General features: G+C 37.9%; 1 protein-coding gene and 1 pseudogene across 4 annotated transcripts in view; one reads left to right on the top strand and one right to left on the bottom strand.

The window, feature by feature from the left end:
• Positions 1-22,986, top strand: part of RABGAP1 (RAB GTPase activating protein 1) — a 151,507-nt gene that overhangs the window by 107,204 nt on the left and 21,317 nt on the right. For all 4 annotated transcript variants that reach the window (XM_060100658.1, XM_060100657.1, XM_060100660.1 and 1 more), the window contains 6 exons: positions 7,064-7,177; positions 11,049-11,123; positions 14,087-14,212; positions 14,810-14,953; positions 17,114-17,155; positions 17,416-17,544. In XM_060100658.1, the coding sequence (XP_059956641.1) occupies positions 7,064-7,177; positions 11,049-11,123; positions 14,087-14,212; positions 14,810-14,953; positions 17,114-17,155; positions 17,416-17,544 (630 nt within the window). The remainder of the gene's footprint in view (positions 1-7,063; positions 7,178-11,048; positions 11,124-14,086; positions 14,213-14,809; positions 14,954-17,113; positions 17,156-17,415; positions 17,545-22,986) is intronic.
• On the bottom strand, positions 1,178-6,206 carry LOC132492314 (COP9 signalosome complex subunit 2-like; annotated as a pseudogene).

The following is a 22,986-nucleotide window of genomic DNA, read 5'->3' as shown; positions in this document are numbered from 1 at the left end:
TAATGAAATTATTTCCAACAATGTATGTATGTATTCCATTATATGGATGGTAATTTGTTTATCTCTTTTTTTATGAATGGACATTTGGGATTTCTAGTTTTTGGCCATTACAAATAAGGTTATTATGAACATTTTTGTACATTTTTGGTTTTCTTTTGGACACGTTTTTCTCCTGTGTGATACTTAGGAGTGAAATTGCTGGGTCTCTGTAAATGCCTATTTAACTTTACAGGAAACGGCCATGTAATTCACTAAAGTGGATGTATCATTTTATATCTCCATTAGCAACAGTTAAAAGGGTTCCAGTTGTTTCATATCCTCACCAACATTTGGTATTGTCTTTTTATTTTAGCCAGTCTAATATGTTTCAATGTGTATGTTTAGAGTTTCTGAATTGTGTATACTGTTTGTATTGCTGCTTGAAATACAAGGGACAATATACAATATGGCACTATAATTACAGGGTTTCATTTAAATCTTTACTACGTTGCAGATACAGAAATATACAGGCTTTGAAGAATTGACTTTTGTAAAATGCAGCAAACATTTTTAAGATTCATTATTACATGAAAAAAAGTGTTCAAAGGTAAATACATTTCAAGTTGTTGTAGCTTGTTTGTGACAGAATTTCTGCAAGTAAAACATAAAAAGTTAATCAGTAGTAACATGTCAGTATATTCAAAATCATTACAAAAATCTTCTCTCTGGTCATGTTGCTGGTGACAAATTATTGTGTTGTATATTTAGAGAAGGGCTTGGCAAACTGCAGCAAATCCAGCATGCTTCTTGTTTTGAAAATAAAGTTTTATTAGAATGCAGAAATGCTTGTTTATTTACATATTGTCTATGGCTACTTTTTCTCTACAAAGGGAGAGTTGAGTAAATATCTGCCATCTGGCTCTTAACAGAAAAAGTTTGCAAAATGTTAATACTGCATGATCATATGGCAGTTTTGTTTTTTTCTGGAGATTAAAGCTGTTTTTCTTACGGTAAATGAAGCAACCAAAACATAAAGCCAGTTGATAAAAAAGAACTACTTCTGCCATCACTTCAGTAGTTTTCAGGACCTATCACCTTACAGTAGTTTTGCCATTCCCTGTTCTTTTAAGGTTTATGTCTGCATGATTGCCTCAAGTACACTTGTAAAAGCTTGTTCTCTGTTAAGCCATTTTACTAATTATAGTATGGTGAAAGGATGTATTTGGTTGACTTAATCAATTTGGCCATGAATAGTGTCAGCCAGTATGCCTTGTGCTAGCAAGTTCCCAATGTCAGCTACATTTATGTTTAACTCCTTAGAAATAAAAGGACTATGTGTTGTGGTATAAATCTTAATTTTATCAGCACTTGGGTTTTGATATTTTACAAAAGCTCTTTGCTGTGTTCTCTTAGGAAGGAATCATCCATAAGGTTACTGTGATTTGTTTTCAGAATCTTTTCAAATTTAACGATGTCATTATTCTGATAGGAACTTACTGAATTCATCATTGTTAGAATTTTTGGATCATTTTTGTACAGCTTGGCCTCTGGCAAGTCAAATGGATTTATTCCCAAGTTCTTCAGCATACTTCCTAAGACCAAATATTTTAAGCAAGTGGTTCACATGGAACTCCTCGATTTATTATCATTCTTGAAGGCTTCAAAAATTCAGCATGTGAATTTTCAAAATCACCTAATCTCAAGGGCATTTTCCCCCTTACTTATCTGATGACTCCCATGATCAAATGGTTGAGGGATGGCAGATGGATGAGAACTAACCAGTTACAGAGTTTTTTCAGTTTTTTGTTGTATTCCCATTCTATGTGCATTTGAATGTCCAAGTCATATATCTCATAGTTGTATATCCTTTTTCAAGTTATCTTTATCATCAGTCTAATATGACTGATAAAACTGGCATAAAATATTTTGAAGCTTTCCATATTCCTCTCAATTCTTCATATAATTTTCTAACCTTCATGCTTGTCCTAAGCCAGAATCTATCATTCTTAGCATGTTTCAGAACTTTAATTGTTGTTTCATAAAATTCCTAGAGTGAATTCATCTGACATTTGAAAAAATCTGAATTCTCTTTTGGAAATATTCCAGTGGATATATAATTCAAGAACAGAATTAACAACTTTTTCAGAATAATTTCTTGTGGCTGAACTCCAAATATAGATCAATAAAATGTCCATTCATCTTTTCTGGAAAGTTTTGTCAATGTGAAATTTATTTTAATGATTGTTTTAGTGCTTTAAGTCCCCTTTCTCGTTTTTGTTTTCAAGTCCCAGAACTTTTCAGAAACTACTTAATGCTGCTTTGGGTCATCTTCCTTCAGTGCTTTGAAATTATCATTCTGATTTTCCAAATCTCCATTGATTGAATTACTTTCTGCAGAGTGTTCCAGGTGGTAGCCCTCCTATCATTGCACAAGAAATCATTCTCCTTGGTAGACACTTTGGCTGGCTAGCTCATTGTGGTTTTAATTGGCATTGTCCTGGTAACTACCTTTTCATTTGCTTATTTGCCATTTGTATATTTTCTTTTATAAAGTGCTCAATTTTTGTCCATTTTAGTAATTGTCTCTTTCTTTAAGTTCTGTATATATTCTGGGTACAGTTCCTTTTGAGATATATGTACCGCTTGCCTATTTCTTTTCTTAATGGCATATTTTATAAGCAGAACATTTTTAATTTTAGTTCAGTTCAGTTTATTATTTTTCCTCTTAATGATTCTAGGGGTGCAATAAGTTTTTGTCATGCTGCAGTTTCACAGTTGAAGCTGGGACTATTTATGGTCTGTTGTTGTTTGAGCTGTTCATGAAACAGAGATTTATTTCAAATAAAGATTTCTTAATTCCCAGTATGCGTGTGGTTTTCTCTTTCTGTTGCTATTTTACATTCTGTGTGTTGGTTAAAATTAAAACTGAGTTCAAGAGAATTCCCTGGTGGTCCAGAGGTTAGGAGGACTCGGCGCTTTCACTGCAGGGCCCAGGTTCAATCCCTAGTTGGGGAACTAAGATCCCGCAAGTCGTGTGGCGTGGCCAAAAATAAATAAATTTAAAAAACTGAGTCCAAGAGAATTCACATATCCTAGGCTGAATAAAAATTGTTAATCCACAATAATATAGCATATGTTTTTGATACAGACTCCTTTTCCTTGTCATTTCTCTTGATAATTGCAGGATGATTTGATTTATTTTGCATTTAGAGCTAGACTCAGTCTGTGTTCTGTTTCTTTCTCATGACAGTTATTTTCTCTCGCCTGCATATGACACTATTTGGAAGTCACTAATGAGTCAATCATTATAGCAGTCTTGGTTTTTTCAGGTATTTAGTTGGAATGTCTTATAAATTATTAATAAGGTTCTTTTCTGATTTCATTTAGTGCCTCTTTCACATGAGTTTTGAATTAATAAACATTAGCATTAGAGATTCTAGTTTAGGGAGAGCTGTTGACCACATGAGCATTGCCATCACTCAATCTTAAGGAAGCTTTTGGACTTTTATTCGATATATTTATCAAGCACTGAGTATGTGTCATGCATTGTGCTAGGCTCTGTGGAAGTTACAAAACTAAAGTACAATTTCTGCCCCTACATGAATAGCTTTATAGGAAGATAAGATATACAAAAATAAAAATAATACATATTCTAGGAACCATATGGTTGAGTGTTCTGTATGTCAGTGTGTGTGTGTGCGCACACGCACATGTGCATTTGTGTGCATGGGTGTGTGCTTGTGTGAGTGTGTGTGTTCAGAGGACAGCCCCAGCTGTCAGCCGTGCTGGAGACTGCTCACTTTCACTTTTATCAAGTGTTTCATGTACACGTCAGACAATACTGGAATCTCTTTACATGTTTATAATTTATAGACACATTTAATGTAACCCTCACTACAACTTTATAAGGTAGATGCTATTAGCCAGAGAAGATAAGAAGCTCACCTAAAGTTTTTTAGCCAAGTAAGAGATGAGCCAGCTTTCAAACCCAGATATGTCTGACTCTAAGCTATGCCCCTGGTTCTAAGGCCTTAAGGTAAAGATGGATTGACATCATTCCCATCATTTAGGTACATATAGCTAAATTAGTACTGGGAATTCTTAATCTAAAGGACCTGCATCATCCTGGGTCTCTTTTTCGATTGTATGAGTATCCCCTTTTGTTTGTTTTTCCATTTTAAAATCACCTTTATTTAGATGTAATTTATATACAGTAAAATTCACCAGTTTTAAGTGAACAACTCAATATGTTTTAATTACCACCACAGATATGATGGATAATAATTCCATCACTTCAAAAAGTTCTCTAATACCTCTTAAAAATCAGTCTTCTCTTGGGCTTCCCTGGTGGCGCAGTGGTTGAGAGTCCGCCTGCCGATGCAGGGGACACGGGTTCGTGCCCCGGTCCGGGAGGATCCCACATGCCGCGGAGCGGCTGGGCCCGTGAGCCATGGCCGCTGAGCCTACGCATCTGGAGCCTGTGCTCCGCAACGGGAGAGGTCACAGCAGTGAGAGGCCCGTGTAACGCAAAAAAAAAAAAAAATCAGTCTTCTCCCTTTAGCCGCAGCCTCATCCAAACACTGATCTGCTTTCCTCGTCCAAACACTGATCTGCTTTATATAACTTATGATTTTGCTTTTCTATAATTTCATGTACATGGAATTATAGAAAATAGTCTCTTGTGTCTGTCTTCTTTCACATAGTCTAATGCTTTTGAGGTATATCTTATGGCGTGTATCAGTAAGGTTTTTCTCTTTTTATTGCTGAGTAGTATTCTATCACTATATGCACATACCACAGTTTATTTATCCATTTACCCATTGGAGCACATTTGCATTGTTTCCAGTATGGGCTATTAAGAATGAAGCTGCTATGGACATTTGAGTTCAAGTATTTGCATATATTTGTATTTTCATTTCTCTTGGATAAATACATAGGAGTGGAATCACTGAATTGTATGGGAAGTGTACGTATAACTTTATATATAAGAAACTTCCAAACTGTTTCTGAAGTATTTGTACCATTTTGCATTCCCACCAGCAATGTATGAGAGTTCCAGCTGTTTCTCACCCTTTGCCAGTCCTTGGTATATTGGGTCCTTTTAATTTTAACATTTAGTGGGCTTGTAGAGGAATCTCATTGTGGTTTTAATTTATATTTTGCTGATAACTAATGATGTTGAAATTTTTTATGTGCTTATTTGCCATCTATATGTCTTATTTTATGAAGTGTCTATTCAGTATTTTACCACCATTTCCCCCCTTTTAAAATCAATTGTTTGTCTTATTTTGAGAGTTATATATCTGGATTCAACTCCATTATCAGATAGATTTTATAGGTAATTTATGCTATAAATTCATGGTCATGGCTTACATTTTCATGTTTTTAACAGTGGTTTTTGAATATTAAAAATTTTTAATTTGATGAAGTCCAGTTTATCATTTTTTCTTTTCTGATTCTTTGACTCATAGGGACCCCTCTATGTAGCTCTACAGCTCTCTTTCTGTTCAACTTTGCCTCTCCAGTACTCTGAGCTATAAATTCTAGCTACCTTGCCCTCCCTGAATCCTGCTTGCTTTTTTCTCAGCTCAGGGAGGCACTCCCCATCCCCAGCTCTGTTTCAGTTCCTTCTCCATGTGCTACAGCCTGGAAGCTGCCACCAGACAAATAGCTGTTGTAGTCTTAGGTCTCACCTTGGATTTTGTCCTGTCAGGGATCACCACAGTTCTGAGCTGCCTTAACTGCTGTTAATGATGCATTTAAAAACTAGTAGCCTGACAATAAATCTCTTTGGAAAGCAGTTTGGCAATGTCTTTGAAGGTTTAAATAGTTTACAGGTTAAGAAAGATAGTCTTTAAAGATGGTTCACCAGAGATGGAGTTTGAGGTGGTAAGACTAGTGTTTAAGGGTACAGACTTGTAATGAGTAGTAAATAAGCCAGAGATCTAATGCACAGTATTATAAATATAGACAGTCATGTACTATAATTATGTAATGTGATATTGCTATAGCAATCATATTCCAATATAGTATACATGTATCAAAAGTAATATGCTGTACACTTTAAATTTACACAATGTTACATGTCAAATTTATTCAGTAAAAAAAAAAATCTTTTTTAATGTAAAGTTAGTTCAAACCCCACAACTGTAAAATATTTATGGCCCTGGGAACCTAATTACCTGAAAGGCTAGAGAAATTACCCGATAAGAAAGAATATCACTCATTTTTCACTTGAAACAGGAGTATCAGGCTCTTGGATGGTGTGCTGAATATGATGTAGTCTTACCAAGAAGAATCAAGTCTATTGTCTTAGCTATGAAGACAATGCATTGTTAAAACAGAAGGTCATGTTTTTGTGTTCTAGTTATTTACCATGTGAGCAAATAAAATTTAACAAGGGGAAGCTATTAGAAATAGCTGGATGCTTGACATATTTTATGACATTATTGACATTTGTTCAGTATTAGTAACTCATTGTAGAAGAGGAAACAGTTTTTCTCCATTGGTAAAAGCAAGGAATATTTTCCCATAGCCTGTTTGAATCCCTTGGCATTTAATAGTCTAGTTTCCTATTGAGTAGACCACTATGTGAATTTTTATGCCATTTGTCCCTAGGATAAACCCCAATCAAGGGATTTCTCTTTTCCCTTTGAGAACCTGGCACATGAGTTTTGTGCCAAAGGATCAATTAAAGCAGCAATTTTTGTACCCAGTTTTTCTAACGGGAGCACTTTGCCTCCTTCTTTTGAGGTTAGGTTGAGTGTTTTCCTGGGGGCAATCTATTTTGAATCACATTTTCCCTCTTACGATAGAAAGGTTACCAGCTGCACTTCCTTGCAACAGGGGTGGAATAGAAATGAGGTGTATAGAGTGAAATGGGTTGATTTTCTTTCATCTTTTTTTCCCCTTAATATTTGCTTTTGCTTTGGCTTCCCTGAAGACACAATAGTTCTGGGCATGCATATATGTATGTATGTCCCTGCAGCATTTTAAAGCATGTAAATGAGAAGACCTTGTATAAGCCCAAACAAGTACGGACGTAATCGACTACTAAACCTTCTCTTTCCTAATGTTTGCACAGGAGTCTCCCCAGGACAGTGCTATCACTCGTGATATTAACCGGACATTCCCAGCGCATGACTACTTTAAGGACACAGGAGGAGATGGACAAGATTCCTTATATAAAATATGCAAGGTATTTCATATGAAAAAAAAAAGACCCAGTTTTTTTTTTTTTTTTTAATTTTTGGCTGCGTTGGGTCTTCGTTGCTGCACACGGGCTTTCTCTAGTTGAGGCGAGAGGGAGCCACTCTTCACTGCAGTACGTGGGTTTCTCATAGCTGTGGCTTCTCCACAGTGAGAGAGCACGGATTCTAGGCGTGCGGGCTTCAAGTAGTTGAGGCACGCACGCTCAGTAGTTGTGGCTCGCGGGCTCTAGAGCGCAGGCTCAGTAGTTGTGACGCACAGGCTTAGTTGCTCTGCGGCATGTGGGATCCTCCCGGACGAGAGCTCGAACCCATGTCCCCTGCAGTGGCAGGCAGATTCTTAGGCACTGAGCCACCAGGGAGGTCCAAGACTCAGTTTTAAATGGTGATTCTGCTTCTTTGAAATTATGCAAAGGATAACTACAAAACGTAATTTGTATTTGATGTTCAAGAATGCAAAAAAATGAGAGAAAAGTCTTTGTAAAATCAACAGTAACAACACAATTTTAGATTCATAATGAACAGGATATAATTAAAAATAAAATGGTAGGATTTCTTTTACCCTTTTAATCTAGCTCTCCCTCACTTTCCTGCAGAATGTCCCAGAAAGAAACCCTGTGCTGACTCTCATCCCTTACTTCTGACCCCACTGCACTCTTGTTTCTCTCTCATGATGATCTTCATTGCAGCTCTCTGCTCCTGACTTCTCACCCTCCTGGTTAAGCTCTCACTTCTCTAACTACTTCGCTGATTCTCTCATGATTTTTCTCTCTCTCTGCCTGCTCCTAAAACAGAGGCCTTCCCCTAGGTGCTCAGTCACTGGTTCCTGTAGCTCTACACTGTCTCCATGGGTGACCCTTTCCACTCCCACAGCTTCAGCTATCACCACTGCACAGATGTTCTCAAATCTATGTTAACTCAAGGCCTAAATTTCCAGCTGCTCATTGGTCTCCATGTAAAAGTCTGTCAAGTACATCAGACAAAACAGGTCTAAAACTAGCGTTCATTTAAAAAAACACTTTATTATGAAAATTTTCAAACATACATAAAAGTTGAATAGTGTAAATAAATTTGTATATATCTCTGTCCAGTTTGAATATTTATCAATATATTGCCACAGTTGCTTCATCTATCCTTTTAAAAAAATTTTCCTGAAGTACTTTAAAGCAAACCTCAGACATCACAATCCTAAACTCTTCACCGTACATCTCTAAAAATAAGATCATTATCCACCTGTATCATCCATCATTATCCATCAGTACCATCCAATAGCCACTCCATATTCAGATTTCCCTAAATGTCTTTATACATTTAGTTAGAATCAGGGTCCAGCAATATTCATACTGTGGTTAGTTGTTATATCTCTTTTAATTAAAAACAGTCCTCCTTTTTTTCCCCATGCCATTTTCTTGCTGAAGATACAATCATTTCTCTGTTATTTTCTAGTTCCTTCCTTTGGCCACGTTCAGTTTGATATGATTGATGTCTCTTTAAGCCGTACTTCCCTCACTATTCACTGCCCTGGTACAGGCCACTATGATATGTTGCTGGCACTTTTTTACAAAAGCCGCCTTGCATTAGTCTCCCTGCCTTTGGGTTCTAGCCTATTTATTATTTTCTCTGTGTTGACCCTAGAATTGGATCATTTTAGTGGCCTCCACTAGACCCACTAAAACCTTTAGTGCTTTCTCTAACCCACAAAATGAAATAAAAATTCCTTAGTTCATTTCATGATCCTAGATTCATTAGCTTAGTGTTAAAGGCATTTTGTAATATATCCAGGCTTACTCCCTAAATATTTTATGCTTCATTTACATTGAACTTCTCACTGTACTCTGGTTGATTTACTTGTCAAACTTCCCAACTGAACTGTGAAGTTCTCAAGGGCAAGAATCATTTCTTACATATGTTAGCATCTATAGCACTTGCACAGTGCACACCATATTATAGTAGGTGCTCATTAAATGTTGATGAATTAATGAAATGCCTTTTCTTCCCCATATTTCATTACAGCCCCCATGAACCTTATATTTCAAACATTTCCTGAATGTATTATGTACATGAAAGTACTTTCAAACTTTCGGGAAATGTTTGAAATATAAAGCATTCCTTCTGTGAGCCTGAAAAATACTCCCCTCCATTCTCTACCTATAGAAATTCAATACATTTTTATCTTAGTACATAATTGATTAAGCCATGTGCTGAGCACTTTACTTGAGAGGACTGAGAATAATTCATCAGCTCTGTTATATAAATACTGTGATTGTTCTCATCTTACAAATAAGGAATATAAGCAATGGGCCTAAGAGCCAGACTGAGACATTAGCAATTGTGAGATTTCAGCCCAACTCGTCTAACTGTGAGGCCTCTATTCTTTTTTGACTAATTGACTGTCGATTGGTACCTTCATCAGTTTTGTCAAACTGCATTCCACAGAGCTGTGTTGGCATATATTACTACTAGTTTTTAACAGTCTTAACAAAATGGGTATTAACTTGTTAATTTTTACTGATTTGATAGGTGGAAAGTGGTCTCATTAAATTACAAAAGATCATTTCTAAATCCCTCTGTGCTTCTTGTCTTTGGAAAAGCATATGTGTTTCTCGTTCTGTAGCCCTCTCATCAGATAAGCTTTGACAAAATGGGGGATATAATGAGATTATATTGAATTCTACCTGAATTTATGAAAGCATGGTTACATATAAAAACATAAGCAGTGATTGGTGAGTGCCTGCTATGTAAAATATATATATATATGTATATATTTTAAAAGCTATAGTTTCACCAAAAGCTAATGATAAAATCCCATGTGTATATTAACTTGTCATCTAATAAACGTTGGCATCACATTTTGCTAAGTGATCTGAAATTTAAATATACCCATTTCTAAGTTGCTTTCTTGGGACACAGAAGAACCTTGGGGAACAAAATGGAGAATAAAGAGAGTTTCATCAGAAATAAATATGTCAAACAGGGAATAGCGTCCTGAATCTATTGGAATTCCCCTTTCCCCCCACAACTTACATGAGAACTATAAATATTAACCATAAGAACAAGACTCTGAAGAACAACTACAGAACCAAAGAGTAACCCACAGGACTGTTTGATGTCAATATTCTGTTCATGATAACATTCAGAAGAGATGAGTTGTAATCACCTGCTGCCAAGGAAAATACAAATGAAAATTCCAAAGAACCCACAAATGGTTTCAGAGTAATCCCTCTTATCAGAAAAGTTATCACTGGCATTGTGGAAAGGATTTATTTTGGCATCTTTGCCAAAAGATTTTTTTTCCCAGAAAGAAAAATGAATAGCAATAACAATGTTTAGTGAGTGCCTGCTGTATGTGTTGAGGTGCTGGCTAGGTTGAATAGGACATCGCCCCAGCCTCTAAGAAGTTCATAGTCTAGTAGAGAAGATGGACATTTAAAATGCAGTGTGGTAAGTGCTATAATAACCATACATTTGTAACAAGTACCATAGAAGTACCTAGGAGAGAGAGAATCCTGGAGGAACGGAATATGTTTGGAGCCTCAGTTAAGAACACGTTTTTCAGACAGAGAAGAGGGAAAAGCATGAGCAAAGACAGGCGGAATGACAACTTTTTTTTTAGTGCTAAAATGGTTTTTGCTTAACCATACCACTCCTTGGCTACAGGAAGTGGCGTGGTGACAGCTTTATTTATAATAAAGAAAAATTGGAATTGAAGAGAAATGTTTGCATCATTCAGTGCCCATCAGAATGCCACAGTGGAGTGTGGCTAGCATCTTCGAGGTTCCCGTGTTCAAGTTCCTGTAAGGCAACTATGACTCAAGAGTGACTACATTCATTTACACCTCGTGTGTTGTTTTTTTCCCCCAGGCTTATTCTGTGTATGATGAAGAAATTGGCTATTGCCAGGGCCAGTCATTTCTTGCTGCTGTTCTGCTTCTCCATGTGAGTAATTAGGTCTCTGTGTATGACTTACACATGTCCTGCCTCAGCTTATACTAGCCTTAGACTTGATCATGGTTTTTTATTTCCTTTGGCCAGGCTTTAGCGCATGAGGGTTAATTCCTATATCTGGAAACCTTTTCCTTAAATTAATACAGTGTCATCATGGGAGAGAAACATGGTAAAAAATAAATGACAGTGTTGAAAATTGGTACAAGGGTAGACTTTTTTTATTACTAGGGTGATTGGATAGACTTTAGTCTTGATTGAACCCTTTGGGGACATTTTATCTTCTCTAAAGTAGCCGCTGTCATCAGTCTTTGTTTGGAGATTTATGTATTGGGGTGGAAAGGAGGCAGAGAAGTTGGGTTGCTTTAGCACCATTTTATTCATTTGTTCATTCATTCAGCAAAGACCTTTACCCTCCATCTTACTGATATTTTTTTAAATCCACAACAAAATTGAAAAAATGTTAAGGTGAACACTCACATACTCTTGACCTGATATATCAGTATTCTTCCACACTGCTTTCTCTGCATCTCTCTCTCTTTTCCTCTTTTTCACACACACACACACACTTCTTTTTTTTTAATGGAAAAGAAATTTTTTGAAATTATTTTTGGAAAATAAGTAGCAGACATCAAGATATTCCACTCCTAAATACTTGTGCATGTATCTCCTGAGGACCTAGCCAGAATATCACAGTCATATCTCAGAAATTCGACAGTCATTCACAGTGTCTTACCCACAGTCCACATTCAGTTTTCCCTGTTTACTCAGTAAGGTCCTTACAGCTTTTTTTTCTAATCAAGGTCAGTGAAGAATCAGGCATTGCATTTGGTTGTCATTTCATTTTATTCTTTTAATCTGAACTATCCCCTTTGCCTTTTTTGTATGTTCCATGCCATTGACAGTTTTGAAAAATTAAAGCAGGTTGTCTTGTAAAACATCCCAGATTCTTGATTTGGCTGATCATTTTCCCATGATTCAAGTTAAAATACTTGGCAAAAATACCACACAGGTGATGTTAGCAGAGAGTTTTTGAGTACCTGTTACGGGAAGCTAACCTTTAAGGTGAACCCTGAAAAATGAGAAGGGATATCCATTCTCTTTTGTACTTTCCTGTATCATTTAACTTTTTTTAACATTGTTATGAAAATAATAAAACTGTTTTGAAAACAGGAGAGTGGAGAATAGAGCAGTCCTGGCAAAGAGAACAGTACAGTGTATAGAAGCCCTGAAATGGGGAAGACTTGGCATCTGGAAGGAACTGAAAGAAGGGCAGTGTGACAGGAGCGTCAGGAGCCATGGGGACTAGGGGGAGGGAGCCGGAGAGTCAACAAGACTAGCTTGAAGGAGGGCTCTGGAGACCAGGCCACGCAGTCTAGATTTTGTTTCTCTAAGAAAAGGAAGCTTTTGAAGAGGTTTAAGCCATTTCGTGTAGGTTGTAATACAAGTAAAACAAAACCACTCTGCATCTTCTTACTGTGAGCCTAGCTTGTTGGTATTGGTAGGCATGCAAAAATGTGATAAAGCTATGACATTGATAAAGAAGTCAAGGTTTTTTTCCCCCAGCTTTGTTTACATCATAATTGACGAAAATTGTGTGTGTGTATATATATATAAGGTGTATAATGTGATGATTTGATATACTATACATTGTGAAATGATTCTCACAAGCTAATTAACACATCCTCAAGAAGTCAAGTTTTAAGTTTTTGTTCTGTTGTTTTAATCAGACTTTATATCTCAGAGTCTTCACAAGTCTGTGTGGTTCGTCTTTGTTCTTAACTTTCGTGCAAGGACATTTATCCCCATTTAAGTGTCACAACCCTTTTAAAATGAGTTTCCCGATGAAGTCCCCAGTGTCTTGGTTTGAACTCTATGCTGCTTGCCATCGTGTTAAAATAAGTGCTTGTTTCAGAGTAAGGGCAGGTGTGCTGCCTAACATCAGAAATGCCGCTCTGGGCAGACCAAGTCTCTCCCTCAGTGAGTGGAAGAGTGAAGTTGCCTTCCATGGTAAAGACCTCAAAGGTCTGGTCCTTTGCTCCAAATGCCCTTACCTTTCCAACAATAATTTTCTATCCTTTTCTCATTTATTACTTAGTCTGATTTGCTCTTTAGCTCTGCTTTATTCCCAGTTATTTCTTTGCTCAGCCCACCTCCATCATCTTGTTCGACAGAAGCCCACCCACCTTCTTGACATTTGGAAGGCTTGCTACATCATGTCATGCCTTAAATAATATTTCCAGTGCTCTTTTTCTATTTTGAAAACTAGACATTTTTCCCGGTTCTCAGGGAGATATTTTTCCATAAAGCTGTGGAAGATGTATAAGTGAGTAACATCTGTAAATAGAAGTGAAGTAAAGGAGGGTTTTGTACTATTTTAAGTATTACTGCAGGCGTTACTGTAATACTTTAAACATTCCTTCAAACCTTAGAATACATAAAGTTCTTCTGTAACTAACCATGTTTTTAGCAACAGTGAGGAAGAAGAACATTTTTACTAAAATGAAATAACAGTTAAGGAGGTAAAATGATTTAACAAAGGTCTTATGATTTGGGAAAGATGAAACATACACTTGAGTATAGTCCTGTTCCTACTCAGTTTAAATCCTGCCCTCCCTATGAAGCCTGTTCCTGGCTCCCTCAGGAAGACCCAGGCTTTCTTGTTCTTGTGTTCCCACTGGTCTTTCTAGCTAAGGCATTTTACAGCTCTTGTATACTGGTTGTATGAGAGGCTCCTCAAGAACAGGCACAGTGTCTGACATAGAATAGGCATTGTTCAATATTTCTTGGTTGAATGAATGAATGTTATAAAACACAGCTGAGATCTGAGTTACTGCAGATCACTAAATTTCCTAGTATTCAGATAGGAGAGTTGAAGGATGAATTTAATAGACTGAGGAAGCTTCTGTATATGTTTTTGATCCCCCACCCCTTCCCTCTTTGCCTGTCTGTTACAGATGCCTGAGGAACAGGCATTCAGTGTTCTGGTCAAGATCATGTTTGACTATGGTCTCAGGGAACTTTTCAAGCAAAACTTTGAAGATTTACATTGCAAATTTTACCAGTTGGAGCGCCTCATGCAGGTAAGTAGAGAATCCAGCTTTGCATTTGCCAGTAGGAATGCAGGACTGCGAAGAGCGGGATTGATGAAATGGTGCCAAGGAGCAGGGGGCGATTTCTAGCCCTCCAGGGTTAAGGACAGGTTTTAGGTTTTTCATTTCTCTCTATGTAACAATGATGCCAAGATTAATAAGGTGTTAACCCGATGGGTGTGAGCCGGGTTTTCAATCTCATAAACACCCAAAAGATCAGATGACTGTAGGAGCCTTTAACACAGCAAACTCAGTCAAGAAATATTCACCAAGCTGACTGGTTAGGAATCTTATAACAAAAGTGAAACAAACCTTCCCAAACATTTCATAACTTGGAAAGAAAAACTGTCCTTCCAAATATTTGTCACCATTTGGGCATTCCTCTTTAGAGCTACTTTGTGGACTGGAAACGAGAGCCGAGTGCCAGTTTAATACCAGATGATAAGTGTTCTTCTCAGCACTTTGGCAGTTTTTAGAAAAACACAAATATGTGACTTTTTGGGCCTATTTCTGGCAGATTTATGACCCTCCTGAGAGAGAGTTAAACAGCTGCATATGTGCCCAAGACTAATTAGTTTGCTATTTCAGGAATACATTCCTGACTTGTACAACCACTTCCTGGATATAAGCCTTGAAGCACACATGTATGCCTCCCAGTGGTTTCTTACGCTCTTCACTGCAAAATTCCCTCTCTACATGGTCTTCCATATCATCGACCTGCTTTTATGTGAGGTACGTATCAGAGACCACAGCACTTTGGCTTTTGTTTGTAGTGTCCTTCCTGTGTCAGCTCTGTTAAAACAGAATTTGTTCTTCTCAGTTGTTTTATTTCATTGCTGGAAAATCCAGGTTTACGTTACTCTTCCTTGGACTGATGCTAATAATCATGTTTTGTCAAAGGTGCTCTCTGCTAAAAAAAAAAAAAAAAACACATTTGTATTAGTTAGGTTTGGCTGCATTGAAGAAATCCAAAATAACAGTGACTAAATAAAGTAGAGGTTTATTTTTCTTTCCCATGTAAAAGAGATCAGAAGGTTGGCAGTAACCTACCTTCCTCAGAGTGCAACTCTGTTCCGTATGGCTGATGAAGCTCCAGCCACTGTCTCTATATTTAAGCTAGGAGGTTTAGGGGTTTGGGGAGGTTGCATCTCCTCTTTTAAAAGACATTCCCTGGAATTTCCACCTGCATTTCTTCTTAACCTCTTATTGGCCAGAAGTTAGGTACATGACCATACCTAGCTTCTAAGGGGAGTTTTTTTTTTTTATTCAAGCTGACTAGGAATTTGCTAAAACTTGGGGGTCTATTACTGATAGAAAATAGATATTATAGTAAATAACAATCTTTGCCTCAGCTTAGTTTTGGGTTTTAGGGTGTGTGTGTGCCTAAGAAGAAAAAACTAATTTCAAAAATAATATATGTTATAGAAACTATAGAAAGTATAAGCAAAAAGATTTTAAAATACTTCTAATCCCAGTCTAGAGGGAAACTACTTTTAACATTTTGGTGTATATTCTTTCTGCCTTTTCATATATGTGTATGTGTAATTTCTACATGGAACAGTTTTTTTCATATGGAATATTATGTAATAATGTATATTATGGTTTTATATGTATATAAAAATACATAAAAATACGATTATGCTTTATATGCTATCTGGTAACCTCTTTTTATCTCATATACTTGACTATCTGTAGACAGACCACCTCCACATGTATACCATCCTTATTTTTAATTACCCCATATTCAAAACATATAAAAATCCATTAAGAAATTTATATCTTCTATCTAGCTTGAAACATTATAAGAAACAGCATTTCAGATATACCATTATTCTTTTTTTTTCCAAAGAAGATGTTGGGGGTAGGAGTTTATTAATTAATTTATTTTATTTTTGCTGTGTTGGGTCTTCGTTTCTATGCCAGGGCTTTCTCTAGTTGTGGCAAGCGGGGGCCACTCTTCATCGCAGTGCGCGCGCCTCTCACTATCGCGGCCTCTCTTGTTGCGGAGCACAGGCTCCAGACGCGCAGGCTCAGTAGTTGTGGCTCACGGGCCTAGTTGCTCCGTGGCATGTGGGATCCTCCCAGACCAGGGCACGAACCAGTGGCCCTTGCATTAGCAGGCAGATTCTCAACCACTGCGCCACCAGGGAAGCCCCATTATTCTTAATTAATCCCAAGTATCCCATTCTTTGGATATATCATAATTTATGTAACCAATTCCTAATTTCAAACCTTTGTCTAGTTTTTCACTATTATAAACAACCATTAGTTACGTAGTTACTGTGGGCCTGGTGGCATGCTAAGTAACCTACATAAACTTTTCAACTAATTAGTTCAGAAAACCATTGGGAGACTATTTGTTATGGAACTTGAGGCCCAGAAACTTTAAAAGTTTAACACTGTCAGCAGATTTTAGGGCCTCCCCTGAGCTGTCCTTTGCCCCACTACTCCTAGAAAGATTAGATTAAGAAAGGCAGATTAGAGGGAACCCTGAGCAGATTCAGTTCTGGGACATAGGGCTCATGGGCAGAGTGATTGTTGTACTTGGAGTGAGCAGTGTAGAGTACAGGAAGAGCCACCAGGAGTTATTTCCTGAGAGATCACAATTTTATGACTCTAATGTTTTAGTTCGGAAGCATAGAATACTTTGAAAAGCATTCTTGAATTGCGAGAATAGCTCTAGGAAAGCTCTTCTCTCAAAAAAATGGGAGACTGGGTCTACCTTAAGTTGTTTTTCAGTGGTTGCCCTGTAATTTTTTTCCCCAAGATATTTTCGGGATTCATTTCTTAAGTTTTTACAATTTCTCTAAAAATTGTGGGGTATTCTGAAGACAAACAGCTTTTAATAATCCATATATAAACACTGAAAATGTTTTCTGTGTTTTCTTTTAGGGAATAAGTGTTATTTTTAATGTCGCCCTTGGATTATTAAAGGTACAGTGCACATTTATTTGTAAGCTGGGTTATCTGATATTCCTTGTTCAGCACCTGCAATATCTTGGTCTTCATCTCATTCTGAACAGCCTCTCTGCTCTAGCATTGTCCTTGACAATGGATATGTGCAAATAGCTCTGCAAAGGCTACAAAGTATCTTCTGGGGATTATAAAGGTGCTGGGATTATAAAATCCTTCTTGGGCACCTTCATAGCAGAAAATTTTTTCTGTACATGGTTGTATTTTCTTCTTTCTTCAAGACTTCCAAAGATGACTTGCTATTGACAGACTTTGAAGGTGCGCTGAAGTTCTTCAGGGTTCAGCTTCCTAAGAGATATCGCTCAGAAGAAAATGCAAAAAAATTGATGGAATTAGCTTGCAACATGAAGGTAAAATCATTTTTGCATTAATTTAGATTCCTTTGTTAACGTCTTACTCTTCCTGATCAAATTGTCAACATTTATAGTACATTAATAATAATGTTTTCTTTTGTATTGTATAATTTTCTAAATATTTTCATACATATTACAGCCTATGAATTAAATCTCAGGTTTCATGATTTCTACTGTGCTGTCCTTTAACTTTCAGTATTTGTTGTTATGGTCAGAAATTCCCTAAAATGAAAGTAATAATACATGAAGGAAACTTATTCACTATTTATCACTTCCAGTGAAGCATTTATGATTTGTATCATTTTTCAAGGTTAAAAAAAAGAAGAATCTCCTTGTGTTCATGTTATAAAAGTTTTGTTTTTAAAGAAGAAAAAGTAATTGAGGGAGTTTAGTTTGGAATTTGAGAGGTGGAGGCAAATGGGAGACAGAATAAATAGCTGTATTGAGATGCTTCTAGGGTGCATAAAAGACTGACTGTCATATTTACTCAGTGTGTCTCCAGAGGGTAGAATTGTGATCAGTGTGTCAGGGGCAGATGTGGTAGGAGAGAAGCTTCACTATCTACTGAATGGGAATCAGATCTGAATGCAAAGTTATTTCACCTATTTAATGCACAATTTCCTCATCTGTAAAGTAATATTGGATTTCTGGTTCTGGTTATATGTCAGACTGAGCTAACTCAGGCTACTCTTCTTTAAACATTTGGAGATGCTAAATAAAGTATAATCCAAGAAATGTTTAAATACCTGGATGAACTTGAAAGAAAAAAGAGAAATACCCAGGTGCCTTAAACAAAGTGGCTCAATGTATTGTGTGGGATAATAAAAGAGCATTCCAAGGGAATATAGAACCATAGGTAGGTATTAGGATTTTACTACTCACGAAGACAAGACATGATTTGGGGCCTTCTGGAGGCCCCAAAATGAAACTGAAATCTCTGCATAAAGTTAGGACTTTGGAATGGCTACCCTGTTTGTAAAAGCAGGAATACAAAAGCTACATATTAGTCTGAGAAATAATAGGAATCATGATATAAAGTGAATGGGGGATTTGGTGGGGGGGAAGGAAATAGAACTTCTAGAAATTAAAATAATCATTAAAGTTATCATTCAATGTAAAATGTTACATCCTTCACAAGTATTATGGATAACATTTAATGATATTTTACCATGTGCTAGGTACTGTGATTAAGTGTTTTTACGTGTGAGGATTAACTATAGTATATGTACAGTGCTTACCTTAGTGCCTGATAATTAGTAAGGGTTTAAGAAATAATGGCTACTACTATGATTATTTCCTCCCTGGTTTTTCAAGCAGATACAAACTCTTTTCAGTAACATTTACACCAGTGATGGGTTTGCGCACAGCACACAGCCAAATGAGCTCTGAGCTTCTTGGAGTTGCTCTTTCTATCCCAACCTGGTTTAGCATACAGGAGGATGCTGACTCTTACTTATGATTTCTTCCTCTCCAAAACCTGCTTCTTCCCCAGTGTCCCCATCTCCAGTCTGTGGGACCTCATTGCTCAGGCCTGAAAACTTGATACCATCCTCTTCTGTTCTTTCTTTCACACTTAACATCTTCATATTCCACATCCAAGCCCTATCATCAAAATATATCCTGAATCTGATCACTTCTCAACCCTTTCATCACCAATGCCCAAGTCTAACCATCTCATCACTTCTCTTCTGGAATATTGCAGTCGATTCCTTGGTCCTTCTGTTTCCACAGTGGTTTCCTCCCAGACTCTTTTTTTTTTTTTTAAATGAAAGCTTATTTATTTATTTATTTGTTTGTTTTTTGGCTGTGTTGGGTTTTGTTTCTGTGCGAGGGCTTTCTCTAGTTGTGGCGAGCGGGGACCACTCTTCATCGCGGTGTGTGGGCCTCTCACTATCGTGGCCTTTCCTGTTGCGGAGCACAGGCTCCAGATGCGCAGGCTCAGTAGTTGTGGCTCACGGGCCTAGTTACTCCGCGGCATGTGGGATCTTCCCAGACCAGGGCTTGAACCCGTGTCCCCTGCATTGGCAGGCAGATTCTCAACCACTGAGCAACCAGGGAAGCCCCTCCCAGACTCTTTTTGATCTCATCTCTCCCTTGCTTAAAACTCTAATGGCTTCTTATCTGAGAATAAAACTCAGGTTCTTGCCTTGGCCTGCAAGGCCTGGCACCATCTCACCTCTGACAGTGTGATTTCAGCTACTACTACTTTTCCCCCTTAGACTTTCCACTTCAGACACCCTGGCCTCCTTGCTGTTCTCAAACATACTGAGCATGTTCCCTCCTCAGGCCTTTGTACTGGCTGGTCTCTGCCTGTAATGTTGTTCTCCTTGATGTCCACATGGCTTCACCCTCACCTCATTCAGTCTTAGGCTCAATGATCATGTCATCAGAGAGGACTTCTCTGATTACAGTGTCTAAAGTAGCAGCTCCCCCCCCCCAACTCTTACACCCTGTCTCCTTTATCCTGTCATATTTCCTTCATGTCATTTATTGATACTTAACATTATTTTATATGTTTGATTATTATCTGCATGCCCCCTGTCCCCATGCTGGAATTAAGCCTGAGACAGAGGGGACTTTATCTCTTTTGTTTATTGCTGAATTCCCAGCACAAGAACAGGATCTGACATGTAAATATTGGTTGAATGAGTGAATAAATGAATATTCTGTTGAGCTTTTTCCAAGTGTTTTACAAAGAAGAGTTAACATGGATTTGGGCAAGGCTTAAAAATAGCTTCTAGCTGAAGGTTTGCCTTTTGGGTTTTCATTAGCTTGAAACACTTTAATAATAAATGGATTCTTTATTTCCAAAGTCCAGATGGGAGGTGTCTAATGTCTTTTTCCTTGCCTGTGCTTCCAAAGAATTAAGGTAGACAAGGCTGCACAGCACATGTTATTATTTGCTTAGATACGTAATTCCTTTTGGTGTTGGAGAGCCCTGCATGGCTAGGGTACACTTTGGATGATTTCCCCTACTTGCACATGGTTTCAGGTGAGAAAAATAGTAATTTTTCTTGAAATTGACTCATCATGGAAAGGTTACAGATTCACCAGGACATGAGAGGGTGAGCTTTTTCTGCTAAAAGGTGGGATATGGTGTGTACAGTTTAGTTAGTGATGATTAGTTTCACTCTGGCAGCTATACTTAATACCAAAAAATATTAAAGGAGATATAGGCAATAGTTGAGCCAATTACTGGCAAAGGACTTCAGTCACAGTGATAATTTGTCAGCTCAAAAATAAGAGAAATCATTGGCAAGCTCAGTTATGAGCCCTGCATTATGTAGACTGCATGATGGAGGAGGGCCTCAGTCAGCACAGAGAGTGCATAGGATCTTCTGGTTGTTTGGAGACCCTCTAGCCATGGAAAAGGGGATTCCTGCTAGGTGAATGCTCTGGAAACTAGCTTTTGAATTTCTTAGTGTAGAATTTAGAAAGGAACACTGGCCTTGTAACTCATTCAATCCCATTCCGTTATTTTTTAATTAAAAAAAAAAGTGTTTTTTTTTTTTTTTGTGACTCAGTTTTCTGAGTTGTACTTCCTACTTAAGGTGGGAATAGGGAATGCTTTACCTCTCATGCCAGTCCAGGAAACAGATACCTATTCTTGTTGTTGTCTCTTGTTGTGTTTTAGCAGTTACGGTGTTGTAATTTCCAGTATTTGTACAGATTTTATAAGAATCTCATGGGCTTCCCTGGTGGCTCAGTGGTTGGGAGTCTGCCTGCCGATGCAGGGGACACGGGTTTGAGCCCTGGTCAGGGAGGATCCCACGTGCCGCGGAGCGGCTGGGCCCGTGAGCCACAACTATTGAGCCTGCGCGTCTGGAGCCTGTGCTCCGCAACGGGAAAGGCCACGATAGTGAGAGGCCCGCGCACCGTGATGAAGAGTGGCCCCCGCTTGCCACAACTAGAGAAAGCCCTCACAAAGAAACGAAGACTCAACACAGCCAAAATAAAGAAATAAATTAATAAACTCCTACCCCCAACATCTTCTTGAAAAAAAAAAAAAAAAAAAGAATCTCATTTGTTCCTCACAGTACCCTGTGAGGTGCAAAGGGCAAATCAAGTATGGAAACTGAGGCTTATAGAAGCCAAGTGACTTGCCCGGCTGATACTGACTGGGCAGTGACAAAAGCCCTGTTGGAACTCAGGCCTTCTGACTGCGTGCTCCCAAGGCTTTCCACCCCGTTGCATGGCCTCTTATTTCAGAAGACGGCGGGAACCAAGTTTGGTGCGGCAGTATCTGCAATGGCCACAAGGTGGGTCTGTTGCCCAGAAAGGTCCACTGTCCTCTCGGTGCCTGCGTCTTCCTTTTCTCCATCAATCTCTCCCAGTGTCTGTCTTTACTTGCCTCTCCTTTTTTTTCCTCTCTCTCTTTTCTGCCCTTTTACTTCTCTCCTTCTTCTCCTTAATTTATTATGGGACTGAATTTTTTTATTTCTTACAGAGTTTTAGACCCCTGCTCTTAATCTAAAATTTAACAACATACATCAAAACTCATTTAGCCGTCTATTGAATTTCTCTCCCTCCGTGGGTCAGTGACCTGAGATGGAAAAGTTGTTTCCACTTGTGATATAAGATCTAAAAGGAATTTCACTTTAAATAGATTGTTCAGGAGATCGGGAATGGTCCTAGGAGCTCCACAGCCCTTTCATACCCATAACTGTGCCATGCGCCATCTTTAGTGGGGGAAATGGGAAAAAAAAAATTAGGTCTTTTAAGTTTTTGACTCAAGAAATATGTGAGAGCAACTGTTTCTTTGTGTGTCTATACAGGAATTTTGAGAACAAGTCTGATACGTGAGGCTGGTTTAGAAGAATCAGGAACTATGCTAAAAGAGATGGCTCAGTGGGTTTCTTAGATCAAATCTAAAGACTTGACCCTTTGGCTGTAGAATCCTGCCTGATGTGAAATGGAATTTCTGAACCATGGCTTCATTGGAATTTGTTATGTCAAACATAAAGCGAATGTGCTAGGCTTCAAACTACCTGTAAGAAAAGATATTATTACAAAAACCAAATGGTAATATCTGTCAATTAATGTAATCCTAACCATTTGCTATTTGGAGAAACAGAAAACTCTTTGGCATTTGGGGATATTTGCCCTCAGGGCATGTTTTTATTCACGAGCTTAAAAGCAGCACTAGTTTGAACTTCATTCTCCGCTCAAATCATTTGTGTAGTTAGTGTGGGTTTGGGTTTTAACTTCTGTGTTTGTAGTGACTTCATCAGTCTTTTTTCTTGATATGTTCACGGAAGCTTGTATAGTGTCTACACATAGTGAATTAATCCTTAGAGTGACCGTATGAGGTCATTTTATGGATGTGTGTACTGAAGGTTAGAGAATTGAAGAAAACTCCCAAAGGGCACAAAGTTAGTAAGGGATGGAGTTGAGATTAGATCCCAGGAATTTCAGACTCTAAAGTCAATGCTTATCATC

Source organism: Mesoplodon densirostris, chromosome 6 (genome assembly GCF_025265405.1).
Source record: "Mesoplodon densirostris isolate mMesDen1 chromosome 6, mMesDen1 primary haplotype, whole genome shotgun sequence".
Taxonomy (NCBI): Eukaryota; Metazoa; Chordata; class Mammalia; order Artiodactyla; family Ziphiidae; genus Mesoplodon; species Mesoplodon densirostris.
This window is presented reverse-complemented; position numbering and strand designations above follow the sequence as displayed.